This window comes from Neopelma chrysocephalum, unplaced genomic scaffold (assembly GCF_003984885.1).
Source record: "Neopelma chrysocephalum unplaced genomic scaffold, ASM398488v2 Primary Assembly neopelma1_133, whole genome shotgun sequence".
In the NCBI taxonomy this organism is placed as follows: domain Eukaryota; kingdom Metazoa; phylum Chordata; class Aves; order Passeriformes; family Pipridae; genus Neopelma; species Neopelma chrysocephalum.
In genome coordinates this window covers 605,284-628,419 of record NW_020897795.1, presented here as the reverse complement: position 1 = coordinate 628,419, position 23,136 = coordinate 605,284, and the positions used below count along the sequence as shown (strand labels likewise).

At 39.3% G+C, this 23,136-nt stretch overlaps 1 protein-coding gene across 5 annotated transcripts in view; it reads right to left on the bottom strand.

Annotated features, from left to right (window-relative positions):
- Nucleotides 1-23,136, bottom strand: part of INPP4B (inositol polyphosphate-4-phosphatase type II B) — a 312,873-nt gene that overhangs the window by 5,323 nt on the left and 284,414 nt on the right. For 3 of the 5 annotated variants that reach the window (XM_027698885.1, XM_027698886.1, XM_027698887.1), the window contains one exon: nucleotides 1,242-1,416. The exons of 1 other annotated variant lie outside the window; for it this stretch is intronic. In XM_027698885.1, coding sequence (XP_027554686.1) covers nucleotides 1,242-1,416 — 175 coding nt within the window. Of the gene's footprint in view, nucleotides 1-39; nucleotides 1,417-23,136 lie in introns of those variants that run through there. One more of the 5 variants, XM_027698882.1, reaches the window with a different exon arrangement.

Below are 23,136 nucleotides of genomic sequence, written 5' to 3'. Positions count from 1 at the left end.
GTGAAAGGGGGAAAAAGTACAACTTCATGAAACACAGAATAAATAAATATGCTTTATTTGTTCATTGCAGAGTTTCAGCAACAGTTGAAGTAAAAATAACAAAGATTCAACTCTACATTTTTGTTTTCCACAAGTGATGATACATCTTACAAAATTAAATCCAAGGCCAGGCCCAGTACAGTTATTGCCCTCAGAAATAGGTGATAAGATTTTCCATCCCCCCTAATATATTTGCCCTTGAGGTTTAAAGTTTAGTAAAAAAAAAATTAAATACTTTAATGATACATTTTGTTCTAATTCCAGAAATATATTTGACTTTTAAATCTTTTCATACTTTTTTTTCAATTTGTTTGCTATATATGTGCGAGAATACATTGCCCTAAAAATGCGTATTCTAGGAATAAGGCATTTTATTAAGTCTGGCCCTAGAGATTTGAGAAGGAAAGTTTCATCTCTGTTTCATTTCCTGTATGTTCAGCTTTGCAATGAAAAAAGAAAAAAAAAAGAGAGAATGGCTTTTCAAACAACCCAATCCACCTCTCTGTTTTATAAAGGAAGGATGTTCGTTCACATACAGTACAAAAGTCACAAGTGCCAAAGTGGTGCATCAAGACATAAACAGGACTTTGTTAAAAAGAATATAAAAGTGTCTTGAAAGCAAAAGCAACTAAAGCAACAATTACAAACAGGTTAATTTCATTACAAAACAGAACCGATGCTATTCCATTTAGTTACTCTACAGAAAGGGGTTAGTTGTGGCAAAGTAATAATCATTCATTAAACAAAACCAATCCCATCAGCTAGTAACAACGAAAAAAAACACAATGAAAGTTAAGTCTCACAAACCACCGCCCTGCCATATTTGTCTAGGGGTTAGTTTGCGTTGTGCAAATTCATTTTTAATATTTTTTTTTTGTCAGACTAATTACTCTGGAAAGAGGGGTTCAAGCATTCAGGATTCCACATATTCTATACAGTGACAGCATCGTAAGTGCGCTTTCTTTGCGCTAATTACAGTGGGAAAGCTTTACCATGAACAGAAAGAGCAAACCAATTCACTCAATGCATAGTATACTTCTTAGAGTTAAGAAAAAAAAGAACGAAAACACAGTACATTTCAGACATTTGCATCTTAAAGATGAATCCTTGGGGTCTGAGACTGTAGAAATATTACAACATAATTCCTCTTTCTAAAGTTAGTTTGTTGCTGTTTGTAGAAAAGAAAGGAACACAAGTGAAGTTTATTGATATTTGGCTAATAGCAAAGCAAGACTTAAAATAAGCCACACAACCAGCAAGTGTGAGCTGACAAGCAGCAAGGCGACAGGATAGAAGTGTCGAGAAGTTGGCTTGTTATCAGTTAGACAGCCTGTTTCGGGATCATCCGATTCATTCAGTGCTCCCTGGGTTTGTCTGCTGTTAAACAGGGGAAGTTAGGAACAGATAGAACAGCATTTAAACAGCAAAGAAAGCCAACACGTAGGTATTTTGACAAAGTGAAACTACATAGCCATTTTGAAGAAATAGATTTATGCTAAGTACTTTCAACATATTTATTTTGTTCTTCAACTGACATGGGAAGCATGATGACTAGGTGGCTAATATGATATTAAGTCTGCTAGGAGCCTCAGAGTAGTATTCACAAGTTAACATTAAATAACTTTAGACATGAACTATACTATCACTAAAATGAACACACACACCAAACAGAAATGAAATTAGGAAGCTGAAAAAAAAAAGTTAAGGAAGCAAAGAAAAAAAGATCATGAATATGCCACAATGCAACACTGACAAAATAGTGTCTCCGTGGTGTTCACAGGCTTTTCAGTCCTGCTTCATTATCTATTAGGAAGTCTTTTGGCAGAAATAAAAGGGCACACACTCTCCTTTGAAAGAATGAACAGCTATTCTAAAATAGTTTTAACTGATGGTAAATTGACTTCAAAAATTCATCAGTGCTGGTGACTCTGTTCTGAAGTCAACAGCAGCTCTTTTCATTTAAAGGTTTGCACTTTCCTGTAAATTAACTTGTAACCTCTTCAGTCAAGTCAGGGAGGAACTAATTTGCTTACAGCGAAGTTGTGCTGTCACTGTCCTACCAGAGCAGCAGGGATACTTTCACTGCCAATCTTTTCTACTGTAGTCTTGGCAGCTTCTCTACAAGTAGAATTACACATACTTCAACTACACCACCTCAGTGCCTCTTAACAGCACTTGCATACGCTCAGAAGTCCTGCTTATAGACTTCCTTTGGGCAGTAAAGACTGATAAGGTCTTTGTTTTTCATTTGCTATGAATATCCTGTGATGAAGACATAACTTGCCATTTTTCTCTGTGGACCTGAGAAGATCAAAATATATAAGATTACCACACAGTGCTTTTTCATAAGCACATGTCCCAGGTATGCTCTTTTTTTCAAGAAAGAAAATGCTTCCAGACATAAAGAGGCTGTAGGAAGTAAAGATAATATCTCACAGCCCCAGGTAAAATAAGAAGGGTATATTGAAGACAGCAGCAGTCGCTTCATCTTACAGAAAGCCTGCCTTGCTGACTTGTGTATTACAAGGCAATGTTGAGTTCCTTGAGTTTGGATAGCAAGAGAGGTACAAGAACTGCATTTACAATTTCCCTTTTAAGCAAACCTCCTGTAATAATTTCTTAATTTCATTCTTTGCTTTGAACATTCAATCTGTATGTTACACTAATAAAGAGGATAACACATACTATTTTAAATAGCAAAATAAAAGAGAAAAATCCCTATTATTTGCCCCTAGGTCAAAGCAATTACTGGTGTCAGTGTGTCTGCTGCTTTTGGTCTGCAGATTTCAAGTGTCCATGGATAGAACTTGGGCAAAACTCAAACTGTATTGTAGACAAAATTCCCTCAGAAACTGTCGAGGAATTAATCTAACTGCATGTTATGCTGACTTTGTCAACACTGAAATAAATAATTCTGTGTTTTGTATCAGACTGCTCCAGTCAATGCCTTTGTCCTAGGGTCCACCTACAGAACTTTCTTTCCTCTTCTGCTCACAGTGATGTTGTTACCATTTGTAATCAGTTGTATTGCTCTCTGTTAATGTTCTCCTTTATCATGTATTTCTACGTGCTTTTAAAAACATACTGCTTGCTGATTTTCCTTCTTAATCTCTACAGGATCCCACAAGTCTGCCTCTTTGATCCTTTTGCACTGCACACTCACCCCTTTTCTACTCCTCAAGGTAAGCCTGCTGGTTTCAGCTTACCCCCATTATGCCCACAACTGAGAGCTCTAGCTCAGCTCTCAGTCCCATCCCTTCCTTCCCAATCACAGAGTCCAAGTGCTTTTGGTTTGTTCCCTGGGTGTCTTCCACCACAGACATCATAAGTGTGCCTATGGCAGAGCAGATGCAAAGACCAAACTCTTTTTCCCTCTGGTAAAATCCATCTAGGCAGAAATAAAGTTGAGCATTCACTAAGTTTGCACAACCACTGCATTAACCACCATTGGGCATGTCAATCTGGAGAGCCTCAGCTTTGCAAGCCAGTGGTTTATTCTGAGCAGGCTGAGTTACACACTTACAGGTTGTCCCTACAGGGATAAACCCCCCCTGCTTCTGTGGTGTGCCTTGTTCTGTTGTGCTCCACATCTCACTGGCAGCGTGACTGTCTTTTACCTACCTTGCCACGAGACCTATTAGCAACAGTAAGATTTATGCAGGTGTAATGATGGAAATACAGATAAAAGCCACTTGTTCAATGATTTTTTTTTCAATAGAAAAGCCTACAGTACATTTGTTCTTTTGATATGCTGAAAAGAATGATCAGTGTTTCTTAACATAAAAAGTTCTATCTTCCCCCTAGGAAAACGACAGTGAACAGCTGATGCACAGGGACTTCTGTTCCACAAATTAGTCACATCATTCTATGCATGATTCAATAAGACAACAGAGCAAGAGAATCTAACTCCATTATAAGCTACCTAAGAACAGGCTGAGCAGAATAGCTAAACATGCTTTTAATTTAAGAGGGATATTTGATTATGGTCAGATGCCTTGCGAAGTTGTGCTAATACTTTTCAATGCACGGCAGTAACAATGTCTTCAAACACACCTCCTAAAGTGTTCTCCCCAGTGATTAATGCGCAGAGTTAAACAAAACAAGGCCCTACACCCAGCTGCCAGCAGCACAACATTGCTTCCCCTGGCTCATCAAAACCTGTGGAAGTTTTACTGCAAACAGCATGAATCCCACTGGTGCCATGTCAGCTGGATTGATTTGGCTTCTGACTGACAGCACAACCAGAACAGAGTTCTATATGTTAGGGTGTGAAGTTATAGCCACAGTTTTGCATGTTCTCTCCATCACAAACCATACTCTAATAGCTCTGAACTCACACCAAAGGGAAGGGAGAAGATTCACAAAATACGCAGCAAGTTTTTATTTCACAAACACACATAATTTTAAGAGGAATAGTGAAAGCTTCTAAGTCTGTAACATCTGGAGTCATCAACACCCCTCTAGCCTATCATACTATTTTTATTCATTTACTTTCAAATTGTTCATTTGAGAATTACAACACAGCACAAATACATCGTACAAGCCAAGGGTGCTGTAAGTTAATGATGATATAACCATTTCAGCCTGCCTTCTACCTCACTTCATGTTTTATCATCTTAAACTCCTATTGGGATAATGCTGCATGCCTATCAAATGAGACAAAGGCAAAACAGCAGGTATTTTCTGTTGGTTTTAAATTCAGATGATAAATTGTTTGAACTTCAAAGCAGTGAAGCAGAGACAATGAAAATGGTGTGAGGAAAAAAGCCTCTCAAGTCCTTATAGAGTCAAACACACATACAAGGGCACATTCTGGCTTTTGATTATCAGTCACACTGACATCCCTGTACAAGACTTTTGGAAGGGGTGCATTTTCACACTTTAGGTTATGCTTCTCTTGTTAGAACTTTTCCAGCTCCAGCTATTAGTGATACAGGAAAAGGTCAAGTGTTCTAAAGCAGTTCTTCAGGTAGAATAGATAGGCAGCTTTCTATCGACAAGGATCCCACATGCTAGTGGTGACTTCAGTCTGCATTCATGTCCTACTGCATGTGTACTTCATGGGAACTTTCCTTTTTTTTGCAGACAGACTCAAGCAAGCAGTTTCTAGGCCTGCTGGACTTTTCTTGTCAAACTCCAGTGCTGACACAGAAAAGCAGCAAAAGTGAGATGCTTCTCTTGAATCCCATCCCACAATAGCAGCAGAGATGTTTCTTCAAATAGAAATGATTTCTAACAGTTCTCGATCCTACACAACTTTGCTTACTTACCCGTTGTTTTTATTTCAAGACAGTCAAATCCATAACTTTCAAAAAGCAGCTTCTCTAAAGAAGTTTTTGGAGGGAAAGTAGCTTTATTTCTACATTTTACATGTTACTGCGATTCAGTGAAATGCTTCAGAGAAAAATCAACTGTTTTAACGTGCAGGACTACAGTTCTAGAAGGTAGCCTTAACTTTTTCCAAAGAGAAAAGGTGGTATCCTTGTGAATATCTCCTAGCCTTTACGAAGCTGCTGCACTATAACATCTAGAAGAATAAAACATGATTCAGAAGGAAATAAACAGGTCTCAGCCTAGTCCTAAAAGATTTCTGTATGAGAGCAGAGCTCAGATAAAACACATAAAGGAATATTGAGCAACAAAATTTTATGTTGAAAAATGAAGTTCATACAATAAAACCTCCAAAATTTGTAAAAAATAAAAAAATGTTTTTGTGTTTCAAAATGGAAGATATAGGAAGGGGACCAGCAGAGAAATTTTCTATATCAACAAGCTTTAGAATTATTCTTTTTCTGATGCATGTTGTTGAAAATAACTCACAATTTTTTCCTCAAATCTACATGGCATTAAATAAAGCAAAAAATGCTAGAAATCAATTTTTTTGCTGCTTACGTGATCCTATAATCTTGGTTCAAAAAAAAAAACAACCAGTATTGCTGAAACTGGTGAGCAGTCTCAGATCTAAGAACACTGAGGAATTCAGTGACTTGGAGACACCTCCTGTTTAAACATACCAACAAACCAAACAATGTAATCTGTTTATCAAATTGTCATACTAACCTCCCCCTTCCTGTTTTACCTTTTGTACTGCAAATTTTTTCCTTATTCTTTTTGCTTGTGCTTGGCATCCTATATTTCCCTACTCCTTTCTTGTCTCTCTTGTTTGGTTATAACACATTACTTTCCTGGTGGATTATTTAGGAAATAAAAAGGAAAGCATATCATATAACATGAGGCTTGACCACCGACTATGACCAAGGAGCAGATTCATGATGTAGTCACGGTGATATGACACCTAGATCTTGAAAAACAGCTAATACACAGTAACTCAGTTTTTTGACCTCACAACTATACCACTATCACTATGGGTTCTCAGTCTGTCCATTTTGAAGAGGTGGCCAGAAACAGCAGGGTTACTGGAGGCTCAGCTGTGGACAGGGTACAGATTTTAAGCACTGCTATGGACAGGTCACAATGGTTCACTAAGAAGCAACAGATTAATAAACACACTATCTTGCAGTAGGATTTCATAAGAAGCAAGGAGACACTTGGTCTTACAGCCACACAACCACATCCAGGAAAACCCTATTGTCTTACGTGATCACATTGACAGACAGGGTTTCTTTGGAAGGAATGCTCAAGTCAAAATTCTAGTTACACAGTTGCTCTTTCCCTCTGCTACTTACTTATGTGTTCTCCTTGAAGACAAAATAACCATGAAAGTGCAAATTTCCAGCCTATTTTAACATCTTAGCTGTTTTGGGATTTCCCAGGGAAAGTGAAAGAGAGGCACACCCTGCACCTGCAGGCAATAAAACAGCACAAATCACTGCAGCGTTGGCCTATGGAAATATCTCCCTGAAATCCTGCTCTTTCCTGAAAGTTGTGAAGTCTTCCAGATAGAACCAGGTACTCACAATTTATTGTATGTCTTCTCTAGATTAAGACATCAAATTAATTCTGAGATAAATTAGGAAAATATCCATACTTCAAAAAAAAAAAAAGCCACAAAAACACATGCTTACCTATTCTTTACTAGTAAGCAACGACAAAAGATCAGAGCACCATTTGTTTGTTCACATGATTACAGTTAAAAATAACAAAAATAGTTCCCAAGTTAGGTATTTTATTATTTAACAAAATTAGAGAACATAGCTAGTGCTTGATTACTGTTTGGCACACAATAAATTTCCTGGAAAAAAATAGTGCAGGACATCAGATTGTACCTGATAGTTTCAGATCAAGAAGATGGAAGGTCAAAGAAAAATCTATTTTGACTTCTTGTTTATGAAAGCAATTCCTGTTTCATATTGTCCTACATCAGAGAAAGTCAAAGAAAAATGCTGAAATACTAAATTCTAGGTTAAACATTTTTAATTTGTTTAGATGGCATTTCAGACAGATCTGAAAATAAAAAAAAAACACCCAGAAAAATTTCCAGTTTGGCTCATTCTGTCCCAAAGTTGTTGGTCTACCACAGAGCAAACCCCCTACTGTTTGTCTATGCTTAGACATATTTTATGTTTTTAAACATACAATTAGCTCTGATGAGTACATAAAAGGGTAGTTTCAAGGTTTATATCTACTATGCATAAAACATATGCATAATATCAAAACATATTTGACAAGATACCTCTCTACCAGTGTTAATCCCAGCACTTCAGAAATCTCTGCAGATCACAGATGAATTAGTATTTTCCTTTGTGACTGATACAGAATTGCTGCAAGAATGTTTTTCCCCCCCAACATTAAGAGTAACTATGTGGTAAAAAGTAACATTGACAAAATTCATATAGTGAAAACATTTTATATATATATATATATATATATAATCATGGCTAGGCTTCGCGAACGAAGATATATATATAGAGATAGATATATATATATAAATATATATAAAATCCAGTTAGAATCAGAATCCATTTTCATCACCGGTATGTTTAAGACACCTACGTTAGCAGTTTAAATCCACCCTCAGCAACTCCCCATCGCTGCAGCTGAACAGCAAAATCAAGTTGACTTCATGTGCCTATATCCCCTTATCTGCCAAAATGGACAACCAGATGCCATCACCTGGGAACAGTCTCTTGGTCCTGCCAGCTCCCAGATTGTCCTGGAATCACCTGAGAGTGCACTAAAATCTGCCAAAATCAGGCCAGGAAATATTTAATAATTTCACTGTATAAAACCCTAAGATCATGTTCTAGAATCTATCCCCAGTGGTTCTTAATTTACAAGTGTGGGCAGAGGCTTCCAGTCCTGCAAAGTCATTCTAGTGACTGTGTGAGGGATTAGCTTCAGAACTGAGAAGTGATGGGTTTGCAGGAGAGATTCTTTACCTATCAAGAGAGCTGAGCGGTTTTCGAAACATGATTTTCACCTCTATTATACTTCAAGCAAAGGATTTGCTGTTTCATTTTGCTATTTACCAATAGTGCTGTGCAGTATTACACATCAATTCTACAAAGGTTTCTCCTTCTATCAAGAAATACGGTTCTAATAATCTTCCTAGACACTCTTCTATAAAGTATTAGGATTACATATATATGGGAAATTCTCAGGACAAAACTGCAAAATCTTTCCTGACAAACTTCTCCTGCAAGGCTTGTCCAGTGTACAACCAACATTAAAGCAAATGTGATTCATGTCTCTGTGCAGGAAAACAACCAAACTAGAAACCACAGGTTTTACCTTCAGGTAAGTTTTGAATATCCATGACATTTCCCTTCCATAAGGCTACGGTATAGTATAATTGGTTAGTGAGTCACATTGATTTCCAGTCTGTTTCTGTCATAGCAAGGAACTTTTACTAAGGATGTGATTATACATTTAGCTCACACAGCACAGTGAAACATAAACCCATGATAAATTCTCTCTTTCATATGTCTAATCAGGTTTAAATACACTCTGTTGACCACGAAAAAAAAATCTTCATGAATCATCCCTTTTCTTTTGGCAAAGATTTTGTTTTAGTCTTTTTCCCCATGGTGAGGACAAGTGGCAAAGCTGATTTAAGAGGCAGAAAGGGCTTGCTGTACAAGTAAACAGTCATGCATGAAGAATGACGCTTAAAACCTGACATTAATTTTTAGATGTTCAAATCTGTGGGTAGGATGATGAAATTAAGGTCAGGAAACTGTTGGTGTAAACAAAGGATCACTTAATCTATGGGGAATTTGTAATTTGGGTCATTTTAATTGAGGAAGGTGTTGAACACCAGTAAGTATAAATTGGAATGCTGTAACTCATTGGTTTTAACCTGCAGCTTCAGTTTGAGATACACAAAAGGAGGAATGTGATTACTTCTGATTAATGACACCAATACACATAATCTCTTCATGGGATTAAGCAATGTGTGAGTCATAAACCACAGGCAAGACCTGAAAACTACTATTCCATTTCAATTAAATAATGCCAGTTCATTACTTACTTTCAACAAACATACTGATACAATTTTTTAAAAACACATTAACAGCTTGAGATCTGATCTGTTCTGATCTCAGCTGTTCTTTGAGCACTAGTACCACACGCAGTACGTGAGTGTATTTATACAAGGGCAATTGGTGCAAAGGTAGATTCCCCAATCACAAAAAAAATACAGCTACATCTGATTTTAGCTGGTACCAGGAACAAAAAATGCAGCCCTATTTAGGTTAGGTAGGCAGCTAACCAAAACAACCTACCCAAAAATGCATTGGCTGGGATGCAGACTGTAGTAACCTGGAGATTTCATCCCAGCAGTCCAATCAATAAATCACCTTCTCTTTAGCAAACTGATTTTAAGAGAACCTTACAAAATGCCAGCAAAATTCTTTTTGAATCCCAAACACACCATGTTTTCCATCCTTCCTTCAGAGCAAATGACAAGGCTGGCTAAAATTCTTATGAAGTGCCTTGAATGCATTTGTTGTCCTTTCTGTTAATGGGTAGTATGTAGAGACTTTGAGGAACAAACCCTTTCTATGGGAAATTAAGAGAATGGATATGACTGTTTTGCCTTTACTTGTTTTGTTTTAGTATCTATTTAGAAGACCACCAAAGTTTTTTGGAGCCTGTTCTCAGAAGGAAGCACTTTTCTTTCCCAAGTACCAAAAAGGAGGACTGAAGCTGAAATCTTTTAAACAATATATTTGAATACAAGCTTCTTCTCTTTGTTTGTTGTGGCTACTCACATTTGTAAGGAAATTTTTTAGTTGAATGCTACTGCAGATTTCTTAGTAAGTTCATCATATCTTAGAGAGAAAATATTAGCACAGACTGTCAATTTTTTAAGCAAAAATAGGACTGCACTGATGGGGAGAGTGACGAGATGAAATCCCATACTGTTTTGCCCCTAATATCAGGAAAAAATTACTTTTGGAAGATTTGAGACCACTAAAGACTAAAGATTCAATAAGCCATCTGTTTACCTCCTGCATCATTAAGTCTTTGCCAGCAGCAAGGAGTAAATAAATTATAGCACAGGTGCAAATATCTTTCTCTCTATAATAATGCTACATCTTTCTTACTGTTACAAAGAACTGAAGGACATGGTTTTGCTCAGTGCAGTCACAGTAATTCACAGTTTGCCAAAGATCAAAGGTGCAGCTCTCAGAACAGGTTCTATGAACTATGGTCAGGACCCCCTGAGCAGGAGAGGAGTTCACTACACTGTCAGTATCACTTAATGATGAGCCAAGTGCCAATTTACTTCCTGATCTGGACTGAACAATCAGATCCATACTATTTTTTTTTTAATAATTTTTTTCTGTGTTGTCTCTAATACACAATCAGTGGTGAGGAAATGTTCTCACCAGAGTTACCACCACAATGCCTTGGGAACACCTACAGAAGTCTGCCAATTCCCTAAACTTTGGAGTCACTGGGGCACAGATATTTTAAGTATAAATGTTCCCAAGAACATGTTCAGCAAGCTATTGATGCAACTGCAAAGCAGTACAGTGATGGGGCTTTCCACTAATGGTGGTAATAGCAATCACTTGCAAGCAGAAGGCATGCTATTTTAAGAATGCCTGTAATTGGGAAAAGAGGGTGTTTTACTATGAAAAATACAAAAGATTTTTCCAAACAAAATTGGAAACTTCCATGATTTTGTGGAAAACCTGAAGAAGCAGTAAGCTAGTAGCAATATTGGAGTATTTCCTTCCTTCCTTCCCTGTCTCCCTCTCTCCCCAGGATGAGACACAGAAGGTAGCAAGTGTATAAGTCTTCCCTCGCTGAGATGGTGGAGAGTTATCTCTGTCTACAGTGCATTTTTCTACTCTATTATGTACACTAGTTATCTTCCATGCTGGAAGGAAAACAGTTTAAGAAACATTTCATTGTTTCATCATCTCATGGTGCTTCCATTTTAGATAAACATTGCTCCAATTTTGCAGAACCCCCCTGTCTTTTGAAATAACTTCAGTGTTCTTAGAACACAACACTGAATGAGATTGTGCTGCAGGCAATTTCAGCACCTCCAATTTTACACTCTCTTTATAAGAATTGCAGTTCTCAACACAGTCAAGTCTGACTCACATTATATCTTGATATCACTCATGTTCCTGCTCATGTTTTCACTAGGAAAAACAGGAACACTTATTCACATGCCTCAGGTGTTTGAGCTAGAGGCTCATATGAAAATCAACAGTGCACACAGGTTGTTAATTAGAAACATTTCATCCTTCCCAAATTCCTGTTACAATGTCAGGCTGTAAGAAATTCTGCTTCCTTTTTAACTTCTAATAAATGGCAATATCCTTCACTCATGTTGTAACCACACTCATCCCATATTAACCTCACTGGGAATGATACTGCCTTTCCAGGTAGGTAAGAAGTGTCAGCACTCACAGTCCTCTCTAGGACTTGCTCATGGCCAATGGACTAGGAAAAAGTACAGCCACCATACAGAAGAAGTCTGAGCAGGCTGCTGCTCCCCTTGTTTTTTAATTAATACTGCATTTCTGTGGCTGTTGGACAGCACTTACAGGCTTCTAGTGACTAAACAATTTCCCTCTTTAGAATACATTTATTGCACAGCGCAGGAAGAGCGCAGCAGAGACCAAGACTTTTTAACTGCTTAAATTATCCTCTTCCACGAACACAAATAAATATGGACAGGTATTCAATGTTCTTTTTTTAAAAGATCTCAACCATTCTCATAGCTTTACTCTCAATTAACCTTTATTAAAAACTAAATCAACTTCACATCATCTCATTGGAGCCTAGTCTATACATGGGAAGCATTCTGGAATCATGCTTGTCTCTTTTTATTAGCATTTAATTCTGTGTTTGTTAAAAATAAACTCTATAATATGCTATTAATGCACTGCTGCTGCCAGCTTAAATAAAATCAAGAAAACATGAGAGCTGCAATTAAACAGCAAAAGCAATTTAAAAAAATTATCACTGCCAAGCTACAGGTGTCTCTTATTATCTCATTGATATACACACGGGGGACAGACTTGGCTTGGGACTGTTTATGTACCACGTGGTTAATAATACCCTTCCTAGTCTTTTACAACGTGGGTAAAGCAAACAAGTAGCAAAAATGCCCTGAACTAAATTTGTTTGCTTTTGCTCCTCGTGTGAATCCTTAATAACGGCAGATCTGAGACTCAAACAAAACTAAAGGCATGTGAGTGCAGACCAGCAACTGTACTTGTCAGACAAGTGTGTACATCAATGCAGACAATGTTTTGGTGCATGAAATAATAAATGACATTTTCCCAGGTATGGTACACAGTAATGAAACACTTGCAGAAACACCGTAGAAAATGTAAAATATGATAATCCATCCTAAGCTGGAATTGCTCACAGATAATCGAAATTTCAGGGGAAAAATAATGGTTTTCTTAAGTACACAATAATTAACAACTGAAGGAGTAACAAACAGCCTGAGGACAAGGGAAGAGTTATCTACCAATCATTTGCTTCTCTAAAGAGGACATACTTTATTAGAAAGCTTCATCCCATTCACTCAAACAATTAGCTGCATATTGTTACTGAGGAATACTGACTATAAATAAATTCTTTTTCAAAAATAAACAAAACAACTCACAGTGATGGAAAAATTAGAGCAACGTTTACTGAAACAGGTTTTGAAAAAACAACTTCTACATATCTATCTACTTAAAATGGCTAAATATTTGCAGAATTCAGTGTTGTCAAAATTATGTAAGCTGAAGTACCTTTGTCCAGAAGAGTTATCAAATTAAAAAGTTTATAAACAAAAATAAACAGAAATTTAGGGTAAGGGCACTATAATTACATTGCTCAATGGCTACTGCTCTCTATTTCAAAAAGGAAAGTAACAAAAATGGACTTTTACCCTTTATTTCAAAGCATGTAGTAGTTATTGCATCATACCAGCTAAGTAGACAAACAAAGAAAGCAGCCCATATATTTTAGCAGCTGAAGTTTAAACAGCAATTTAACAGTGCCCTTTAAACTTCCTATACATTTCTTTGTTTTAATAACTTCTGGCTTCTTTGACCTTACGATAATAAATCAATTAGTGTCTAGCGACAAGGTTATGTTTAAAAGCAGAACAGGTAGTGTGCTGATGCCAAAATCTTCCTCGTGCTAAGTTTTGCCCTGCTCCCTTCATTTTACCTTCAGCTGTTTACTAGGTTAACTACAGAATACACTTCCAAGATCTGATCCAACTCCTTCAAAAGACAACACATCGTATACTTCCTAACCCAGAGCAGCAAGTCACTGGGTGCCAAATTTAGCAGCCCAGGCTTCCCATACACCTACAGAACATCCACAGGATGATTCAGAGCCCCTAAATCAGGCAGCTGACCATCCCCCCAGGAGAGTACTGGGAACATGAATCCTTAACTCGGCATTCATTCAACAGGTATCTAAAGTTTTATGATAGAAACAGCTTGATTATAAGAGTGTAAGTGTTGCACTGAATTCAACAGGCTTTGGAAAAAAAAATTCTCCAATGGCTAATTGCCCAATGGTTTTTTTCCCCCCATCTTCACAGAGCTTTATGATCTCCAGCCCATACTTGCACTGCCACTGCATTGCTTAATAAATGAACCACACAAGCCTCAGATTTTCCCTCCAGCACCATAAATATGGTTGAACATGATGGCTAACAACATAAACTTTCAAGCTCACTTGACGACAGACTATTTTTGAAGGACAGCCTTGATTTTTCTCTATAATGTGAATACAATAATAAAAAAAAAAGAGATTTATGAGCAAGCAATTGTCTGGTTTGGGCTACATTACAATGTGGTACAGAACATTAAGCTTTGCAATAAGATTAAACGTCTTTTACTTCTCTTTTGGCATTCCATAACCAGTGGAGTATGGATAGCAAGTTTCAAGTTTTTATTTTTGCCATATAAGACCACTTGACTGTTTTCTCTCAATTGTAATATGTATTTCACTTAATAAACCTTATAATTAAAAAATTAATTATTAAATAATAATTAATAATAATAAAAAACCCTCTTACTCTATTCAAGGATTACAATTCAGAGGGGGTTAATTTAGCTCCAATAACTTTAACATCTCTGTTTTAGGTTGCAGAGAGCTTCAAAAGTAGCTACTGAGGTAATACATTGCTTCATTTACAACAGAAATAGAATGCCTAATGCATTTTGTAGTGCAGTAATAACGAAGCTGTAGTATTTGCATAAAGCAGCCCACAGTAATATCAGGTATCGGTCCTGTCTGAAAAAAGGCCTTTGGACTTCTGCTACCCCAGCGTTGGTTCATTATCCCCTCTGGATACTACAGAGATCGGTGAAATCCACACTACAGAAAGCCACATTTGGGAAGGTTTGATACCTCAGCTGTGCCTAGAAAAGCTGAATGCACTGGGAGAGGGTGCTTTTCAATTTAACTCTTGGTGTGGACTGTCAGTGGCGAACGGAGCGGCCACGAAGGACCGATCACAGCATCATAAAGATCTGCATTCCATGCTGGGCTTGTCATACAGCTGCTGTGGCTGCCTGGAGCAGGGGATGGGATAGGGCTCACCAGAGACCTCTGATGGCAAATTTCCAGTCACTGTTTGCTGGTGTAGTTCTTTGCTAGAGCTATTTCTCTTTTATTTATTATTTATTTCAGGTAAAGCCTGTTTGTCCATGAGTGTATTAAACACGTGGAGCACAAGCCACTATTTTAGAAAATACATACATGTCCAAATTCAAAGAATTTGAGTGAGATGGTGGATGTTATCAGCACAGTACTCACTGCACTGCACAGCCGAGATTCTAAAACATGTTTGAGTTTTGCTTTCAGAATGGTTTTAATTGCTTTGATCATTCTCTGTTTCAGAGAATCAGTCTCTGCTTTATCAACTCATTATTTCCTAATATTATCTCATTGTGGTAGTCACAATGATCATCTTTTCTTCTTTTGGGTATGTATTTAGGTAGGTCTGATTCAAACCTAAGAGCTGAACTCTAAATGGTCTTACTACACCAACTATAACAACAAGCAGAGCAGAAAATTTCAGTTTTTCATCTGCTCAAGAGACAAACAGTCTCAGCAGAACCATGTCTGGAAAATACCTGTACTGTGTCTGAGCATTTGTATAAGCATGCAGGAAATAATCTAAACTGTGTGTTCAACTTCATTATCACCTCATTGCAAGTTTCACCTTGGAATTAAACTTAAATTGAGATTGAAATGAGTTTTGTCATCCCTATTGTGCTGCACGGGAGGAGATTCTTTGTGACAGCAGGAAGAATGATTGCCTTTGGGATAGAAAACATAAAATTTGAGATACATCTGTCACAAAAATAATTTTAAAAAATCACTTAAGACTACAAATACTTCTCTAGACTACAGTGCTCAGCACCCTCTTGCCAGTGAATACCTTTCTTCTGAAAATGAGAAACAGCGTCTGATTTAAAAAATGTTAGTGCACTTAAGTTTCCCTGAAAACCAAGAAGAGTTCTCTCACATTATATGAAGTGACCACATTTTCCTAGCACTTCTATCTCATAAAAATCTTCATCTACAAACAAGTATCTTCACCTGAAGATAGTAAACCAACAGGGCAACCCAGAACATGAGGGTCTCCAGTCTTTTAACTACATTTTAATTGCCAATCAAAGCATGCAAAACACTTAGCAACCACAGTGATATGGAAATAAAGTACTCTAAAAATGGTTTCCTGTCTTGGAAAAATATTTCTAAAGTTTGTAAGCCATTTAAAATAATTCACTTCATTAGGTCGCATAATTAAAGAGCAATGTGACAAACAAACACATCAATTCCTACATTCCTACATTTTATTTTAGTGTAATTACATTTGTGTGTGCATATCAAGTGCACTGCCGCACACACCAACATACATAGGAGGCAAAACTTTGATGTATGCAATGCTGCCTTCTCAAGGCACCACCAAAAGATGATTTCAGAAAAATATTTTATTGACTTTTAATCTACTAGAGTAAAATTATGCAAATTACAGTCAGATAGACCATAACCACAGCCACAAAAGAATATTCTAATACTTCTGTAGAGCAAAGTCAGCATGAACTATAAGGCTGTATTCACCCTAAGGGCTTCACAGAGTTGTGGAAGTCCCATCCCTGAAGTGTTCAAGGTCAGGTTGGACGGGGCTTTGATCAACTGGTCTAGTGGAAGGTGTCCCTGCCCACGGCAGGTGGTTGGAACTGTATGACCTTTAAGGTCCTTTCCAACCCAAACCATTCTGTGATTCTATGAAACAATGTAATTTTCCCTCTGAGAAAGAGCAAAAGGAAGAGAGTTGCAACAAGAAGACAAGACAGTGTTTATAGAATGCAGCAAGGCAAGTTAACAGGGCAAAAAACCAATCCTACAGAAGCAAAAAGAAAACCCCTCTACTTGGCAGCACATCTTGGGCCACTTCCATTGCACAAAATGGAAAATAAACAGCATCACAGTGGCCCAACATGTACTAGTTCACTTTAAGAATAAATTCAAATAGCATCTTCACATGGCAAATGATGTTATCTGTGTAACAGAAATGTCAAACTATATATAAAGTGACCATCTGCAAATTTGCTGATAAGACCATTGTAGCAGCAGACTTTTAAAGAAAAAGATGACATAGGGAGCAACTTTCTCCCCTAGGCAACAATGCAGCAAGGGAGCAAGAGAGGACTTTATTCACTATATTGCTGAGGGAGGACTATCCATAAATACTCAGGCAGTTTATTCACCAGTTCAGGAGTGTCCTAGAGGGAAAGAGGCTTGAACTGTGCAGCCAGCATCACTGCATGTGGTATGTCAGCATGAACCCAACTAGCAAAAAAGAGTGGGAAAAGTGAATTATTAATGTGCAGAATAGGGATTGTCAGTAAGCCAATAAACATTATTTACAAGCATTGCTACTGCACACTCAAGCACAGCAACAGGACTTTTATTTAAAGCAAAATAGCCTATGAGAAGAGACTCTTTGAAAGAAAATGTAGATCCACATTCAATTTCCAATGAAGGAGAGGACTGTGTTTTATAAGTGACCTGGCATCTCTATACCATCTTTCTCCCATTTAAAAGTGAAAAAAGATATGAGTGCATTTCTTTATCTCACGCTTTCCTTGTCAATTGTCTTTTTGAGTCAAGAACATTTGACATTAAAAAGTGTTTGCACATCTACTCAAATCTCAGCTCCTGACCTATTTCTAATTATTTAACTAGTGATTATTAAATGAAAGGCATTTAGCACATATGCCTGTTAGCAGTTGAGGTGAGAAAGTGAAGAATACAATACAAATGAGAAATTATAAGGTATTAGAAATTACCAAATTTTCTTCAGGAAACAAACCTGTGTTACATCTCTTTATTATAAGATCTTAAATGACAGAGAAGACATCTTAAAAATATCTAACAACATAAACTAGTAGCAACATATAAGTAGGATAGCACTTATTCTCAGTGCACACTGGTGACAACAAAAGCTGAAACAGTAAACACTGAATGTGTCAGAGACTTTTTAAAAACTCATGTATAAATATTCTAACAGGTTATAAGCAATATTATGAAAGCAGACTCCTGTGGAATTTTAGAATCAATTCATGCACCTTTGAGAATGAGATATTACTGTAACTGCTTGCCTTTGCCTGATGCTACTTTGATAATTTCAAAACCAGCCAATAATGCCTTTGCTACAGTGCCAATTTAATACTTTTTATTTGCTTTCCTGAGGCATTCAATGTAACAGCCATTTTATTAGCCCTTTATTAGAACAAAAATCATGCCAGTCTTGGTTAAACTAAGTGAGCTAAAAACCAAAACAAACAAAAAGCCCCCAAAAAAACAGAGTAAGTGTTGATTTTTATTTCCTGGCTGAAATGTATTATGAAAAACATTCCACAACAACCTACTGTGAACTCTCCCATCTTCTGTTTATCACACCACCACAAAGGCAATTTGCTGGAAGTTGCAAACCTTTCTGTGCTGATTACTTTGTATTCTGTAGATGCTCTGCTGTCAACAGTTATGAATGGGTTATAAAGGGATTTAAATAAAAAAAAATCACCAACTTTGGAGCATCGAGGAATGTTTTTTGCAAAATGAACATAAAAACCAACATTACTTTGACTGGAATGATACATTTTCATCAGACTTGTCAGTTCAGCCAAGACACAAACTATTAACCAGATGATCCTACAGCAAGGTCTTTCTTACAAATACGTGACTGTGTGGTCAGATTACTCCTTAATCATTTCAATTTTTTAGTAATCTAAACAAGTTCCTCATATCTGACAATGCTGACTGGAGTGAGTCTGTGGCTGAGAAGTATATATTTATTTTTTTAAACCAAGGTGTATCTCATTGATGTACTGCTGATAATAATTAGCTGATGCCCTTTTAGCCTGTCTTCCTCTAGAAGCAAAAGTTACATGTTAATTCGTGGTGTGAGTAGAAGGGACCCGTGTATTCCCTCTTTGGGCTGAGTTCAGTTAAATAAGAAACCTCAAACACTACAATGTTCTCACCAGAGTAAGGAAATGCACAGTCAAGCTGCAGGAGACACAGTCAAAGGAGGAGGCTGTAGCATGAAAATCAAGCTGCTTACATGTGATGCTTGTATATTGGAGGGGCAGAAAGAGATTTCTTATAAATGCCACACTGTGGAGAACCTTCAGTTTGGCCTCAGACAATCATTCCTTGAGAAAGTTTATAAGCCGTGAAAGGATACAGAGAACTTTTAACCACCCTAAAAAGAGAAACAAAACTGACCTCATATTCCTTCAGTGAGCTAACTCTATTAGTATCATCAGTATATCAGCTTAAGTCCTGTCTATAATAGAGTTTATATTAAAAAACCAGATGCTCAGAATGTTTTCAGAATTATTAAATTATCCCTCAAAAGTGTTATTTTCTCCTTTAAGGAATAAAAAAAAGATAAAAATAACTGATTAAAGAGAAAAAAGCCAAAACAACCATACCCCTAATACCACAATATACTACACAAACCTTTCACACAAGCATAAGTGAGGTTTCTGAGTACCACGTGCAGAGGTATCTTCTGCCTCATTAACTGGTAACCCAACTAGGAGGCTGGGTCACATACCTGAAGTAGATCATCCCATGACAAGAGATACAGTTACTCCCTTCCCACCCCCTGACCTCCCCAAGTCTAAGGGACTTTAACCTTAGCTAAGTCTTCCCTGGGATCACAGGACCCTGCAGAGGTACAAACTTGCTCTGGCACCTTCCTGGGGCATTAGGAGCGTTTCCAACAGAGGAGAAAAGCTAGATGCTTTTCCCACTGCTGGAAGACAATACTCATGTGGCAACATCCGGGCTGGGGAGAGAAGGTAAGATGGCAGGGAAGTAAGTCCACAGCAGGGCACAATAACAGCACTGCAGAGGCACAGCCAAACCAGGGCCCAGTGATTTTGGCATTAGGGGTTTGTTTAGAATCACAGTACAACTATGGCACCACTAGGTCCCAGGGTCGCAGCAACTACTTCAACTTTTCTAACAGTAAGAGTCAACTGTGGAGTGATTTGGCTGTGCATTTTGGGAGGACTCCAGCCTTTCCTTTGCACTGACTTCCTTATAAACACATGCTTCCTATTCACACAGATTATAGTAGAGGCTTAGGCTATTAAGAATGCAAGTTCCCAAAATTATCTCCCAAATTTATCTCTGAATGATCCAGAGAACAGGATAGCAATATAATACTGCTGGCTGTGTGGGTGTAGTTCCAGCCAACTACAGATAACATCATGGAAGTAGGAAATACATAATAAATACATAACAATCCAAGTGGAAACTCTTTTGATAATTCACTGCAAACAACTACTAGGACTTGTACTGCCGGGACACACTGAGAAACAACTTGTTGCTGCCAGCTATGCCAGTGAAAGTTTGCCAGTGGCTGCTATAATATCAAGGATACTCCAACCTCACTCCACCAAATGAGAGCTGTCACAGAAAGTAACAACTAGGAATCAATACTAAAAGTAACTCCCTCAACTGAGCTCAAAAGGGCTACTGTCAAAAGAGTTCTTCAAAATACCATACACCAATGTGATACTGCAGGAGAGTAACAAACAGGGAAATGCTCACTGGAAAGAGGAAACAGAGCAGCAGACCAAAGGAGGAAAAAAACCCCATCCATAATAGACAGTTTCTCAAAGGATGGTTGTAAAATTTGCGGGAAAAAATATGTCTCTCTGTTTTGGTCTCCAATATGATTTTGCCCTGTTTGCAGATTCTTTCTCTAAAAAAAAACACAAGCTAGAAAATATAAGATCCACTGACTGAAGTTCAACAGGACCATAACTATTTGAAAGCAGAATTTTATAATAGAATGTTCCAGGTGGCCTTATGAATATGTAACACACAATAGAAGAGAATAAGGAGATGGAATGCAAGACTGTCTCACGTCTTATATATAAAAAGCAATTCAGGTGACTAGATGTAGGTGCCCATTGGGGCCTCATGAGGGGCTGGGGCTGGGCTTGCAGCTATGCCAAAGCAGCTGCCTCCATCCCATGCTTCCTCTTTGCCACAGGTGGACCTCAGGTGGTGCCACAGGGCAGCCAGGGCCTGGCCTCATCCCTCCATGGGGACAGGCTGCCACGGCTTGCCTGCCCAGAGAGCCTGTAGGACACTGGGGGCCATCAGACATACGTTGGGAGAACAGGGGAGACAGGAGGAGACCTTCCCAACCCCAAGAGCTGCTGACAGGCAGGGGATGCAGGTGCAGGAGGAAGAAAGGGCCACAGCCAGGCAGCCTCTCCCCTCGGCTTCCCTTGCAGATGAACAGCCCAACGCACAGGGTGTCACTGCCCCGTACCAGGGGACACAGGATGACACTGCAAGCCAGGCAGTGGCACCCTGGCACGCACAAGATGCCAGTACCAGCTGCAAGAAGCCTCCTCTGCCAGTGGCACCCTCGGCTGCTTATGCCAGGGGCAGGACAATGGCCATCACTGCAGGCAGCAGTGCCCACCTTTCGCTTGTCCTGATTGCTTGGGGCACCCATGGGGAGCAGGGCACAGGCCACCCCTGATCACAAAAGGTGGCCCAATTCTCCAGGATCTGGAGGAAATTCTGAGTCATCAGAGGGTGCTAGAGTTGCTGGAAGCAAATTTTTTGAACAGTTGTGGGCCCTTGGCTGAGGAGGAGAAAGAGTGGGAAGATGACAGACACCAAGAGCTGTGCCAAGGGGAAGACATCAATGACAAGGAGCTGCCCCAATAGGAAGAAAAGACAGACCAAGAACTGGCCAAAAGAGAAGACAACAAGGAAAAAGTTGTCCTAAAGTGAATACAGGAGAGACCAAGAGTTGTCCCAACGGGAAGATGACTGTGATAAAGAGCTGTCACAAAGGGAAGACAACGATGACAAAGGTATGTCCCAGTGGGAAGATGACAATAACAAAGAGCTCTCCCACAGGGAAGATTGCAGTGACAAAGGCATGTCCCAGTAGGAATACAGGAGAGGCCAAGGGGAAAACAATGAGCAACAGCTGTTCCAAGGGGAACAAAGAGCTGTCCCAAGGGGAAGATGACAATGACAAAGAGCTGTCCCAAGGGGAAGATGACAATGATAAATAGCTATACCAAGGCCAAGACAAGAGAGACCAAAAGCTGTCCCAAGGGGAAGATGTCGTCAGCTACAACACCTGGGACATTCCCTTGGACCCAACTGGGACCCTCATACTACTCCCCAGGAGGGGCCCAGCTGTCCCAGCAGCATGGACACAGAGGCTGCAGGAGAAGCATCTCATCTGAGTCTCTCCTGCCCCAGGGAGTGCCATGGACTCCAAGCCAGCAGCTGCTGCCCTGGCCATAGCTCCTGAGGAAGAGGAGCATTGTGCAGCTCTTGCTCCCGAGGCACAAGAGGTGGCAACATCAGCAGCTTCTCCTGCCTTCAGCGAGCAGGTGGCAGCAGCAGGAGCAGAGAGCCAGGCAGCCCCTGCTGCCCAGCTGGCCCTTGGCCCAGCTAGCTGATAGCCGATGCCTTCAGCAGGCAGTGGGGGGGGGGCAGTGGGAGGAGGTCAGTCCTGCCAGCACCAGACACTGAGGAGGGGGCCTTGGCCAGGCAGGAGGAAGAGAGGAAAGATGACATCAACCAAGTGGTCCCAAGGCGGAGTCTACAGAGTCCAAGACCTGTCCCAAGGGGAAGGTGACAGTGACAAAGAGCTGCCCCAAGGGGAAGACAAGACAGACCAAGAACTGTCCCAAGAGGAAGATGCCAGAGAGCAAAGCTCGTGTACTCCTGCAGAAGAGAGGCTCTCCAACCCAATCCTGCCCCTCACGAGGCACGGGCATTTGGCCCACACAGCCAGGTGCCAATCCACACCTTACCTACCCAGACGGAAGCCCATGCCCTTGGTGATCAGCGGGCTCCTCCACAAGCCATGCCCATCCTGCTTCAGGTGAGCGCTCTGGGCTCTGTGCAGGTTGTTCTGGTGGCCCTACATGTCAGGATGGCCAGAGGATTAGTGCCCTGCTGCCAGTGCCAGGCTGGACCCTGGAGGTGGCAGCTGGCCTTGAGCCTGTGCAGAATCCCAAGGGATGCAAACTGAAACAGGGATGCTGGATGAGAAAAGATGATTATGTGAACAGGGAGCATTCCTAAAAAAAGAAAGTTTATGAAGGGATTAAGGGAGCCTAAACTGAGAGCAAA